At 42.4% G+C, this 12,665-nt stretch overlaps 1 protein-coding gene across 1 annotated transcript in view; it reads left to right on the top strand.

Moving 5' to 3' along the window:
• Positions 1–12,665, top strand: part of LOC126091888 (insulin-degrading enzyme) — a 208,262-nt gene that overhangs the window by 127,934 nt on the left and 67,663 nt on the right. The window contains 1 exon segment of the mRNA XM_049907183.1: positions 3,275–3,395. Within this exon segment, the coding sequence (XP_049763140.1) occupies positions 3,275–3,395 (121 nt within the window).

Genomic DNA, 12,665 nt, shown 5'->3' with positions numbered 1-12,665 from the left:
GACAAGCACTTGCCTTCCAGTTATCGACCTATCTCGCTTACCAGCTGTGTCTGTAAAGTGATGGAGCGAATGGTTAACTCTCGATTGGTTTGGCTGCTAGAGTCTCGACGCCTACTTACCAATGTACAATGTGGATTTCGTAGGCGCCGCTCTGCTGTTGACCATCTGGTTACCTCGTCGACCTTCATTATGAATAACTTCTTGCGGAAGCGCCCGACCGCGGCTGTGTTCTTTGATTTGGAAAAGGCTTACGACACCTGTTGGAGGGCGGGCATTCTCCGCAACATGTATACATGGGGCCTTCGCGGTCGCCTCCCTCTTTTTATTCGTTCCTTTTTAATGGATCGACAGTTCAGGGTACGTGTGGGTTCTGTCCTGTCCGACACCTTTCGCCAGGAGAATGGGGTGCCACAGGGCTCAGTTTTGAGCGTCGCTCTCTTCGCCATCGCGATCAATCCAATAATGGATTGCCTCCCAGCTGATGTATCACGCTCCCTTTTCGTGGACGATTTTACCATCTATTGCAGCGCGCAGTGTACACGTGTCCTGGAGCGCTGTCTTCAGCGTTTTCTTGACCGTCTTTACTCCTGGAGTGTCGCCAATGGCTTCTGTTTTTCTGCCGAGAAGACGGTCTGTATTAACTTCTGGCGCTACAAAGAGTTTCTCCCACCGTCCTAACGACTCGGTCCCGTTGCTCTCCCAATCGTGGAGACAACCAAATTTTTAGGCCTTACATTTGACAGGAAATTAGCTGGTCTCCACATGTGTCATATTTGGCCGCCCGTTGTACACGTTCTTTAAATGTCCTCCGTGTTCTCAGCGGTATGTCGTGGGGAGCGGATCGAACCGTCCTACTTCGTCTATATCGGTCGATCGTCCGCTCCAAGCTGGATTATGGGAGCTTCGTATACTCCTCTGCACGGCCATCCATCTTACGCCGCCTCAACTCCATACAACATCGGGGTTTACGACTTGCGATCGGAGCATTTTATACTAGTCCCGTAGAGAGTCTTCATGCTTACGCTGGCGAATTGCCACTCACCTACCGGCGCGATATACTGCTTTGTCGGTATGCCTGTCGGCTACTGTCAATGCCCGAGCAACACGCCACCTTGGCTCCAGGCTCAGGTCCGCGTTCACCTTGACCTCAGCTCGCTCCCAAAAGAGGTTACCCCCGGTTCGGTCTACCACTCCCGTTTTGTGGAACTTCGTTCGAAGTTCATCAATATGACTTTCATTTATACAGATGGCTCTAAGACCAATGACGGGGTCGGGTGTTCTTTTATTGTCGGGGCACAAAGTTTCAAATACCGGCTCCATGGCCATTGTTCGGTCTTCACAGCTGAGCTCTTTGCCCTCTACCAGGCTGTTCTTTACATCTGCCGCCACCGACATTCTGCTTATGTCATCTGCTCCGATTCCCTGAGCGCCATCCAGAGCCTCAGTGCACCGGATCCAACGCTCTCTTCGGCAGCTGGTGGACGTCGGTTCTCCGGTTAGCTTTATGTGGGTCCCTGGCCATGTCGGTATCCCTGGGAACGAAGCTGCAGATGCCGCGGCCAAGGCTGCGGTCCTCCAGCCTCGGACAGCTTCTTGTTGTGTCCCTTCGTCAGATTTTAGCAGGGTTATTTGTCGGCGCATTTTATCACTGTGGCATGCCGATTGGGCTGCCCTTACAGCCAACAAGCTTCGGGCCTTGAAACCTCTTCCCGTGGCTTGGACGTCCTCCTCACACCCTTCTCGGCGGGAGGAGGTAGTTTTGGCCCGGTTAAAAATTGGACACTGCCGGTTCCGCCATCGCCATCTGCTGACGGCTGCGCCGGCGCCGTTCTGCCCATGTGGGCAATTGCTGACAGTCCGCCACATTTTAATGTCGTGTCCGGATTTTAATGCACTGCGTCTCGATCTTAACCTGGCATGTACTTTAGATGCCGTTTTAGCGGATGACCCACGAGCAGCTGCTCGTGTTCTTCGTTTTATCAATTTGACAAACCTCACTAAGGACATTTGATGATGCTGTTTTTTAATCCTATGCCTGTCAGTCTGTCTTTTATCGTGTTTTCCCTTTTAGTTGTTGTTTTAAACTTGTGCCTCGCGGTGCATTCTTAACGTAGTCAGGGCGCTAATGACCATTGAAGTTGTGCGCCCTAAAAACCACAAAAAAAAATAAAAATAAAAAAAATCCTCCAAACTAACTTCAGCCTGCCAACAATCAAGAGGGAAAAATTTTAGGGATCATGAATACAGAAAATTGAATGTCAATGTTGTGATGCAGATTCGATAGACATAAGATGCAGAAATTTTAAAAGATGTTGCAAAGAACACATTAGGTGTTGGAAGTATGAATGCTTTGGCATTTCATATTTGCAGAACACACACAACACGAGAGCCACCATCCTACAAACGTGGATAAAGATATGAAAATAATTTAAATAAACAACAACAACAACCAACAACAACAACAACAAACATCTTACACAAATGCAGGAAAACTACCGTATCCATAAAGTCACTGCTGACTATTAACATGTGATAAATGATCAGACTTATATCGGTATAGATACTCTACTAAACTTAATAAAAGAAATGATAAGATAGAAAATCAGTTTGTACATGCAGCTATATTAAAACAAATTCATATCAGCACCCACGAAATCTGTAAATAGAACTTTAAATCATTACTAAATCGCAGAAAAGCAAAAAGTGCCAGAACTATTTATAACCTCAGCCTACAACATCGTAAATGTAAACGAAATAATATAAACAAAAATATGCACATATTCCAAGCCACTGAAGATATCTTGCAAACAATAAAGGCGAAGCGTATGTGTGCGCAAAATTCGTGTTGTATTCAGTTGTGATTAGACAGGGTGAAGTAATAATTATCAGCATGCCATAAAACTAAATTAAAATTCTCCTTGGCAAATAAACACAGCGCGACCTTTGAGAGGTGATGTTTGATATTCTTAGTCGCTTTATAATTTGAATAACAATAATTCTGAGAAATCTTTCAGCACGTGATCAAGTTATCAAAATCATTGTTATGATGTACCTCTTGTGTTCCAACCCATTCAACACATATGTTTCATGACTATCACAACTCTCCTTTGGAACATGATGTAGGCTGTGGCATAATAAACTGTGGAGATTGACATTGTCTTGTAATTTTTTCTGCAGCAATTAATTCATATAAATGACAACTTGTTTCATTATTGCTTTTTCAAATACATGTAATAATTTATTTAAAGGAAAATATAATTTGCACCTTTTTCAGTATATTCGTGGATTGAAGAATTTTGAAGCTGAGCAACCATACCAGCATGCTGTGTACTATTCTGCAGTCCTTCTTGCAGAGCAAGCGTGGACTAAAGAGGAACTTCTAGCTGCTACTCATGGTGCGCATCATCCCCTGCATAATGAATATCATTTAATGTTTTCAGTGCCAAGCCTAGTTCTTTGTACTTGACTATAACAATTGTGTGATTTTTGCAGTAATCAGACAAACTGCTAATGTCTCATTGTTAGTAGAGATGACAAACTATCCACCATTTTAACACTGCTTTTTATACTTATACACTTCAGTAAAAGAAATAGGTTTAGGTAGGTAGTGAAAGAATTAGGTTTTTTTAAGAGTAGCACATAATTCACGACTGTTTTGAAAATTTAGAAGAAATGTTTTGGAAAAAGACACAGCAAAATATTTTAAAATTTGTTTTGGTATTCTTCACTCTTACAATGTGATTCATGAAAGTTCTCGCATGTAAGTGTATGTATCATGTTTTCTTGGTGCGATTGATGAACAGTGTACTCTTCGGGTGTTCAGTCGAGCTGTTTCTATTTTTGTGTCCCATATATCAGTTACCTACCCATTCATCTTATTTGAGTGCTGTGAGTTGTGTTACGTGTACGTGCTACTTGGACTCTAATCCAGTTGGAGTACAGACAGCAGCTACACGTAGCACAGCTCGTAACACTCAAAAATGACGACTGGATCAGATGTTGAAATATGAATCATAAAAAGGGAAACAGCTCAATTAAACACCTGGAAGTACAACATTAATCCTAAGAATATCTTTCCTATACAGTAGATTTTAGAAAAGGTGGCATAAATGAAACTTAGAACTGTCAACAAGATATTAACTTGCAAACCAGAACTACAAAAATTACACTTGGACAGAAGGCAATTAAAGTTACCATCCAGCCATTGAGATTTAGATTTACTTTGATTCCCTGTATTGCATAAGGTGAATGCTGGAATGGTTCCCTTAAAAAGATACAGCCGATTTCCTTTCTCAACTTGAGCTTTGTGCTTTCTCTTATGGCCTCATCGTCAGCAGTATATTGAACTCCGTTCTTCCTTGAAAAGAGGTGTGCATTACACACAGATGTTAACATTATATGGATCACTCCAACTTCTGGTAACTGCAGAAGATTTCTTGGACTAATAAAATCACCTGCAAAAAGTAGTATGCCTAAAGATGCAGAACCAGCGTTATATTCCTGGTCGGATCGTATGGATGAAACAAGTCTCTGTCTGCTGTCTGAATACATTAGAAGGAAACAGGAAATCTTCAGCTAATGCTAGATCAGAAAAGTGGATATCAACTCTCACACATTCTACCCAGAGAACACTGTGTCTCATTTGCAAACTCTCTTTCACAAACATGTCTACTGTAGCTCATAATCTAGTGTCTATATCGCAGGCTCCGGAGGATGTATGTTCTTGCTTTCCTCTCATCTTTGAACTGACTTTCTCATCCATTTATTGGGAGACCTACAGCTCTGCAATTTTCGAAATGCAAATCAGTAGGTCCGCAGCTCGTGGTCGTGTGGTAGCGTTCTCGCTTCCCGCGCCCGGGTTCCCGGGTTCGATTCCCGGCGGGGTCAGGGATTTTCTCTGCCTCGTGATGACTGGGTGTTGTGTGATGTCCTTAGGTTAGTTAGGTATAAGTAGTTCTAAGTTCTAGGGGACTTATGACCTAAGATGTTGAGTCCCATAGTGCTCAGAGCCAGCAAATCAGTACCAGAGGTGAAAGAGAAGGTAAGTGATGGAAAAAAAATCCCACAACTGACTGGAAATTGAACCTCATGACTTTGGATTTCTAGTGTGACACTCAGTTAGCTACTGAACCAAACCAGCAAGTGAAGGTGGAACCAAGGCAGAGGAATCGAAGCACCAAAGCAAATGATAAGTATATGTGTACATTTATCTGCACAGTTCTGGCCTTATGACAAGGACAGTTGCCCTGATGGAAGATGCCATCATTGTTGGGGAAGTTCTCAAATGTGAAGGGATACAGATGGTCTGCTAAATGCCATGGTGCCTTCGATTACTACCACATATTCTGAGAAGCCCAGGTAAATGCCTCCATAGCGTAATGCTGCACCCACCGACCTGTGTTGTTGGTGCAGTGTATGTTTCGAACAGCTGTTTGCCTTGATGATGGCATATCTGGACACACCCATCAACCTATTATAAATAGAAATGAGATTCATCCATCCAGGTGACTAGTTTCCATTGATCCACAGTCCATTCCCCATGATACCAAGTCTGCTGCAGTCACAATTTACAATGTCATTGGGTTGGCATGGGAACACACGGGGGCTGTCTGTGGCGATCTCTGTGTTTGCCAGTGTGTACTGAATGGTGTGATTCAAAGTACTTGTGACTGGACCAACATTGCAGTATGTCAGTTTCTGATTTACAGCCGGGGGGGGGGGGGGGGGGGGGGGGGTAAATCTCTGATTCCGTATTCTATGATGTGACACTGATGTCCACACCTTGTCGCATACTCGTCCTTCACTTTCCATAAGTGCTTCATCACAATGGCATGTGAACAGCTGACCAGCTTTGCAGTACCCAAAATGATTGTTCCCAGGTGCTGGGTCATAGCAACCAGCCCTTTTATGTCAGTGTATTTCCTCATTTGCAGGTCATATCATCACCAGAGTGATTTCCCAATTGTCTCTGCTCCTTACTACGTCGCATACCCTTAGTGCTATCAAGTGGCATTCAGTCTCGTAGTGGGCAGTGGTTATAATGTTACAGCTCATCTGTGTACATTGCATAGAATAGACTAGTGCGGAGACTGAAACAAACAATAACACAACACAAAAACAACAACAACAACTACTACTACTACTACTACTACTACTACCACTATTACTACTACAGGGTGCGGCAGTCAAGCCAGCATTTATTATTAGTGCGTGGAAGGTTGGAAGTAGTGGGGGGTTGAGTAACCAAGGTCACCACTGTGTTCCCCAACACAAAGCACTTCAGTAGCGACTGATGACCTCAGATGTTAAGTCCCATAGTGCTCAGAGCCATTTTAACCATTTCAGTAGCCATGGAGCAGTGGACTAAACAACGATGGTAGTATGCAATGAAAGCGTTCTACCAAAGAGATAGCTACGTAGCTGCTCAGCATTGTTCGCGGGTGCTTTTTCAAATTAATCCAGTTAATTCAATAAAAACTTGGGTAGAAAACTTTGCAGATGTCTGTGAAACAACAAAGAAAAGAGATGGCAGAGCGAAGACAGTGCGTACTCCCGAGAATATGGAAGCTGTAAGAATTGCTGTGGGAAGAAGCTCCCATAGATCAGTGCATAGACAGTGTGTTGTGCTTGGAATTTCTGACAGGACTGTCCAAAGGATTTTGAGGTTAGACTTACATCACCACCCATACAAAATCCAAGTGGTTAATGCTTTGAATAACAACAACTTCATGGTCTGACAGCATTTCTGTGAAAGTCTTTTGTAAATGATTTAAGAAAACAAGGAGCTTGTTTGCAACCTCTGGATGAGTGATCAGGCAAATTTTCATTTCAGTGGATATGTGAGCAATCAGGACTTTAGATATTGGAGTCATCAGAACCCTCACCAACTCTTTGAAAAACTTCTCCACTCAAACAAGGTAACAGTTTGGTGTGCAATGTTCTCATAAGGAATAATAGGCCCTTATTTTTTTGAGGGCGAAAGAGGGCAATCTGTTACTGTGAATGCCGAGCGCTATTCAACAATGTTAAGGACATTCTTCATACCTCAGCTTCATCAATATGCAGTGAATGATGAAACATTATTTCAACAAGATGGAGCAACAAGTCACAAAGCCCGTGTGAGCATTAATGTTCTCACTGAAGTTTTTCCTAACTGGGTGATTTCCAAGAATGGAGCAATTGTTTGGCCACCCGTTCACCCGGCCTTACAGCTTGTGATTTTTTCTTACTTTAAGAGCAAAGTGTGCGAAGAAAGTTCTCATAATGTTGGTGATCTCGAAGCAAGAATTTGGCTGGAAATTGAGGGATTTCCTCAGGGTGTGCTCCATCATGTAATGGGCAGCTTCATTAATCTCCTGTGAGAATTCCGTGATCGAGAAGTACGTCGTCTTCCTGATGTTATTTTCAAACAATGAAAAAAAAAGTGTGTTAATGTTTCTTATATGCTTTTTAACGTAAAATAAGATTGTATGAATAAAATTTTGATATCTCCATCTATGTTCATTTTACACTCATTTAAAAAATGCAGGTTTGACTGCCGAACCCTGTACATATTCCCCAGATGAATGTTGATCGTATGTATGTATGTATGTATGTATGTATGTATGTATGTATGTGTGAATAGCAGCCACACTTCAGTGGGTGATGACCAACTATGCGACACAGTAAGAATCCTATGTAGTATGTATTCTCAACTGCTGTGGCATGGTTATTCACACTCTGCAATATTCAGCCTCATGAAACCTGATGACAAAGCAATCCTCCCAGCTGATAGTCTAAGATACTAAAGAACTGCTGTCTTCCATTCCATCACAAAATGGAACAGTTAGCTGCAGTGAGACTGAAATCTCCAAAGACTGACGGGAAGATGACCAAAGAACACTCTCACACTCCCTCTCTCCACACACACACACACACACACACACACACACACACACACACACACACACACACACTGGGAAAAAGTAGTGAATCACATAGTAGGAGAAGAAAAAATGAAACTGGTCTGTTGAGAGGGTATGTGACGCTATTCAGTAATTACAAAATAGAATCAAATTAACAAAGGACTTGTCAGTAGTAAGAGCCCATTTATTAGCAAGCCATTTGCACTCCTTCTGGGATGGACACACGCATAGATATGGATGGAAAGGGTGTCTAAAGCTGTCATAGCCTCTCCTAAGACAAGCTGGCCCACATCTGTTGTAACTAATCCTTGGTATCTCGGATACAGGCACTGAGAAGGAGTCAGCACCAGAGATTGTCGCATACGTGTTCTGTGGGTTACAGATCTGTGATCTTGCTGGCCGTGGGCTTACCTAGACATCCTACAACTAGTTCATAGAGAGATACTGTGTGAGGACGATTATTGTCCTTTCAAAAAATGCAGTCTGGCAAGGCAATTTTTTGTCCTCTGGCCCCAGATGAGCTGGTTGGGCCTGACCGAATGGCTCAGTGCTCTCTGCCATCGGCACAGTTGAATGAGGTACAGAGGGCCATGTGGTTGGAACTCTGCTCTCCTTGTCGTCCACAGGTTTCTCGACCTTGGAACCATTACAGCTCAATCGAATAGCTCCTTGGGTGGCCTTGAGAAGCTGAGTACACCACAGTTCTAGTCGTCCCACCGAGGAAAAAAATCCCTGCCCATACCGGCGATCAAACCCTCGGCAGTCAGCTCCGCTGCCCACTCAGCTGCAAATTTGTTCTCTATTGAAAAATGGCACCACAGTACTGTGACAAGAGAGGGTAACACCAGGATGCAGGATGCCCATGGCGCACTGTTGTGCCGTCAGCTTTCTCTCTGTCCCTACCAGCACTGACGTGAATTCGTACCTGATGGCTCCAAACACAAGGGTGCCAGGAGTAACACAGCTGTGCTTCTCCATAACATTACAAGAATAGGACCTGGAATGTTACTGCTGGTGTTCGCTACTGGGGATTATTTAACCGGGGTACTAGTTCCATGAATGTGAACTGTCAAGAGTATGTCCATAGTTACCGTTACCTTTAAATCTTTTCTTTTTGCACTCGTGCCACTCCTAGAAGTTGTGGTCCTGCTGTGCTGTGGCACTCATAGCCATAACAAACTTCTTCACTGTCTGCAGGAAAGTGCTGTGGTAATGGAAGTGTGTGTTTACTGTCCACCAGGCGTGAAATTGCAAAACTACTTCTTTTCAAAGTCCTTCTGTATTTAACACTGCCCATAATGTATTTGACATACCAGTTAAACATTCACATTTCAGTCCTTATTAACCAAACTCGTTGACAGATAGATCATTTGTATCCCAAAGTTGAGAAGTAAGTAATTCCATACAGTCTTTGTCTCATCTTTCAGAACAACAGCCATTGTTGTCCTGAGGTCTTCTTCTTTGGTGCTCATGAAACTCTGGAGTTGCAATGTCAAAGTGTAAACAGCTCCTTCGACACTAGTACAACACCCGTCCTCCATCAGACCTTGTGGCTGCACTGCACTTACATTTGTGTTTCGCATCTGAACATAAATAAAAAGTTTGTGCACAGTATTTAGTCGTTCCTGTACCATAAATTAAGGTTTCTACATGACCGTCTTTCATCCGCACAATAGAAAGGATGTGGGACATGTTGCTGTCTTGAGGAGCAACATGTACCACTGCAGATCCCCTGACTAAGATGAAAGATGTCATGTAAAATAATTTAAATGACTAATCACTCTACTGTATAGCTTTGACTTCTGTGGATTACTATTAGTTCCATGCCGAGAGCCTCTTTAAGACTGTGTGTTATTCCCATACTTTTCACAACAAACTACACATATTTAGATATTTTCATTTAACTATTTTTCCATTTGTAATTACTTGGTTGATCGGATTTAAGTGGTAATCTCTATGTATCAGTATATGGTAATTATATATCTAAAAACAAAGATGATGTAACTTACCAAATGAAAGCGTTGGTATGATGATAGACACACAAACACACACACAAAATTCAAGCTTTCACAACCCACGCTTGCTTCATCAGGAAAGAGGGATGGAGAGGGAAAGACGAAAGGATGTGGGTTTTAAGGGAGAGGGTGAGGAGTCATTCCAATCCCGGGAGCGGAAAGACTTACCTTAGATATGTCTGCTTGTGTCTGTATATGTGCGGATGTGTGTGTGTGTGTGTGTGTGTGTGTGTGTGTGTGTGTGTGTGTGTACGCGATCGCGCGTGTGTGTGTGTGTGTGTGTGTGTGTGTGCGCGTGCGCGTGCGTGCGTGCGCGCGTGTGGGTGCGCGCGCGCGCGCCCTTGTGTGGGTGCGCGCGCGCGCGCGCGTGTGTGTGTGTGTGTGTGTGTGTGTGCGCGCGCGCGCGCGCGCATATTTTTCCTCCTAAGGTCAGTCTTTCCGCTCCCGGGATTGGAATGACTCCTTACCCTCTCCCTTAAAATCCTTTCGTCTTTCCCTCTCCTTCCCTCTTTCCTGATGAAGCAACCGTGGGTTGCGAAAGCTTGAATGTTGTGTGTGTGTTTGTGTTTGTTAGTGTGTCTATCAACATACTAACGCTTTTGTTTGGTAAGTTACATCATCTTTGTTTTTAGATACATTTTTCCCACGTGGAATGTTTCCCTCTATTATATTCATAGTATATGGTAATTAGTATTTCATAATTTATAATAATTCCTTACAAATTATGCCCTCCTTGGTATATCTTTGTTCTTTCTCCATATGCCACATTCTGTATGTCAGTGAACACTGTTTTAAACAGAATATTGCCAAAGATTAATGAACAACTTCAGAAGGAAATTCTTCAGGTAGCCTATCATTTTGCTTCAAAAGATTTTCCTACTCGTAAAAACCAATGTGAACCATTATCCATGGCTGTGTAGGTTCTTTTTTTATTACATATGTATTGATTGTGGGTAATCCCCTGTAACTGATTCACTACATGGTTCCCTCACTTTGTTTGATACATGATGTTCCAACCGTTTAAGTACCATAGGGAGTTGCATATTTGCATTACAGTTCACTCTACTTCTCCTATCTTCAGATCTCAGATTTGCCTTCATAAAACATTCACTGAAAAATGGGGATTTGAAAGAATCAGCATTGAAACTTTTAACTGTGTTGGAGAACACTTCTTCAAATTTCCGTACTTTCACTTTACGGTTCATAATCGATTTACTCCCTTCTAATCCTCTGAACAGGTACTGGAAACATACTTTATCATACCTGTGATGCATGTGTCCCTTCAATATTTATTCCATGGAAAACTGGTTCAGGTCATTCCTTATTTGGATTCACATGACCATGAATTAGACTATGTCTTTATGTTGAATCTGCCTATCCTTTATATCATAGCTCCCCATAGGAGTGGATGCACTTAATCTGTAAAATGTATAATAGCATGCACAGTTTCCGACCTTTCCTCTTTGCTATTAACAGTGTTGGAGTTTCTCCTTAGAACAGTGACCTTACTTTTTTTTCATCACTAAATCATGATTACTGCAATATTCCTACATTGCACATAATAGTGGCACATTTTTCTTATTAGTCAAGCAACAAGAGTTTCCATGTACCTCTGTCTGTGTGCCTTATCTCCTGAATTGTGCGTTGGGACATCATAATATCCTTTGTCGGAGTCATAAGTACTACTCTTCCTCCCCCCTCCCATCCCCCCCCCCCCCCAACTCCCAATAATCAATAATGTGACATTCTAACATGTGCCGTTAAGTACAATTGAATTAATTCTAACTGTCATCTGTGCCAGCTTTCCATGTCTGTACATTATGTGTGCGATATCACACATTTCTGACTTTTTCCTGTGAGTACAGGTTGTAATTACCTTTAAGTGGTACGGATAAAGGAAGGATTACAGCGATAGTAAGATATGCATATGGAAAGAGGAACGATAGTGCTGGTATTCCTATTGGAGATGAAAGAAAGGGAAAGAAAAAGAAGTGGTGTGTTAAGATTGAAGAAAGAAAGACAACAGCCTCCAAAAACTGATTCCTTCCCACCCCCTACCCAGAGGTACCCTGCCGAGGAGTACTTCACCATGACACTGATTGGCATCCCCCACAGAACAGTCCTGTCACCATTTTGTTCGTTCAGGCACTGGAAACTGTTCTTAACACACCCCTATTGATAGTCTGTAGAGATATGGTTGCCTGACATCATTTATCAGTCATTTGTACTTGGCATCTCATACTATCACATGACGCATATGTGTGTATTTACATGATTACACAATATATTCAATGTATGTAATTTGTATTTTTGTACCTAATGATGTTTTATAGGCTTTATAATGTTGCTCCGTGAAGCAATTGTTATCTGTTAACTAGTGCTTCGCTTGATAATGATAGTAACTGTCATAGGGAATTCATTTCCTGTGCAAAGAATCAGGTTCTCCTGAGGTTATGAATTTCATTAATGTATCGCTATCTTTTTCTTGATCTCTTCTTGGATTCACCAAAACACTGTTTAGGGTGTGGCATTCCCAATGTCTTAAAAGGTCCACTATATCTAGGATAAAGCTTACTCATTTGTTTCTTTTAGTTCGAGCTGTGACAGAGTTATTTGACTACAACTAACTCATTTATCTGGAATGAGGACATTTGTGCTCCTTCACTGCATTTTCTTTTAATTCTGCCTGCCTACGTAAAACATCATGTACTATCTTGTGTAGTTCTTTTTAGTCCATCTTTGTTGA

This window comes from Schistocerca cancellata, chromosome 7 (assembly GCF_023864275.1).
Source record: "Schistocerca cancellata isolate TAMUIC-IGC-003103 chromosome 7, iqSchCanc2.1, whole genome shotgun sequence".
Lineage (NCBI taxonomy): Eukaryota > Metazoa > Arthropoda > Insecta > Orthoptera > Acrididae > Schistocerca > Schistocerca cancellata.
This window is presented reverse-complemented; position numbering and strand designations above follow the sequence as displayed.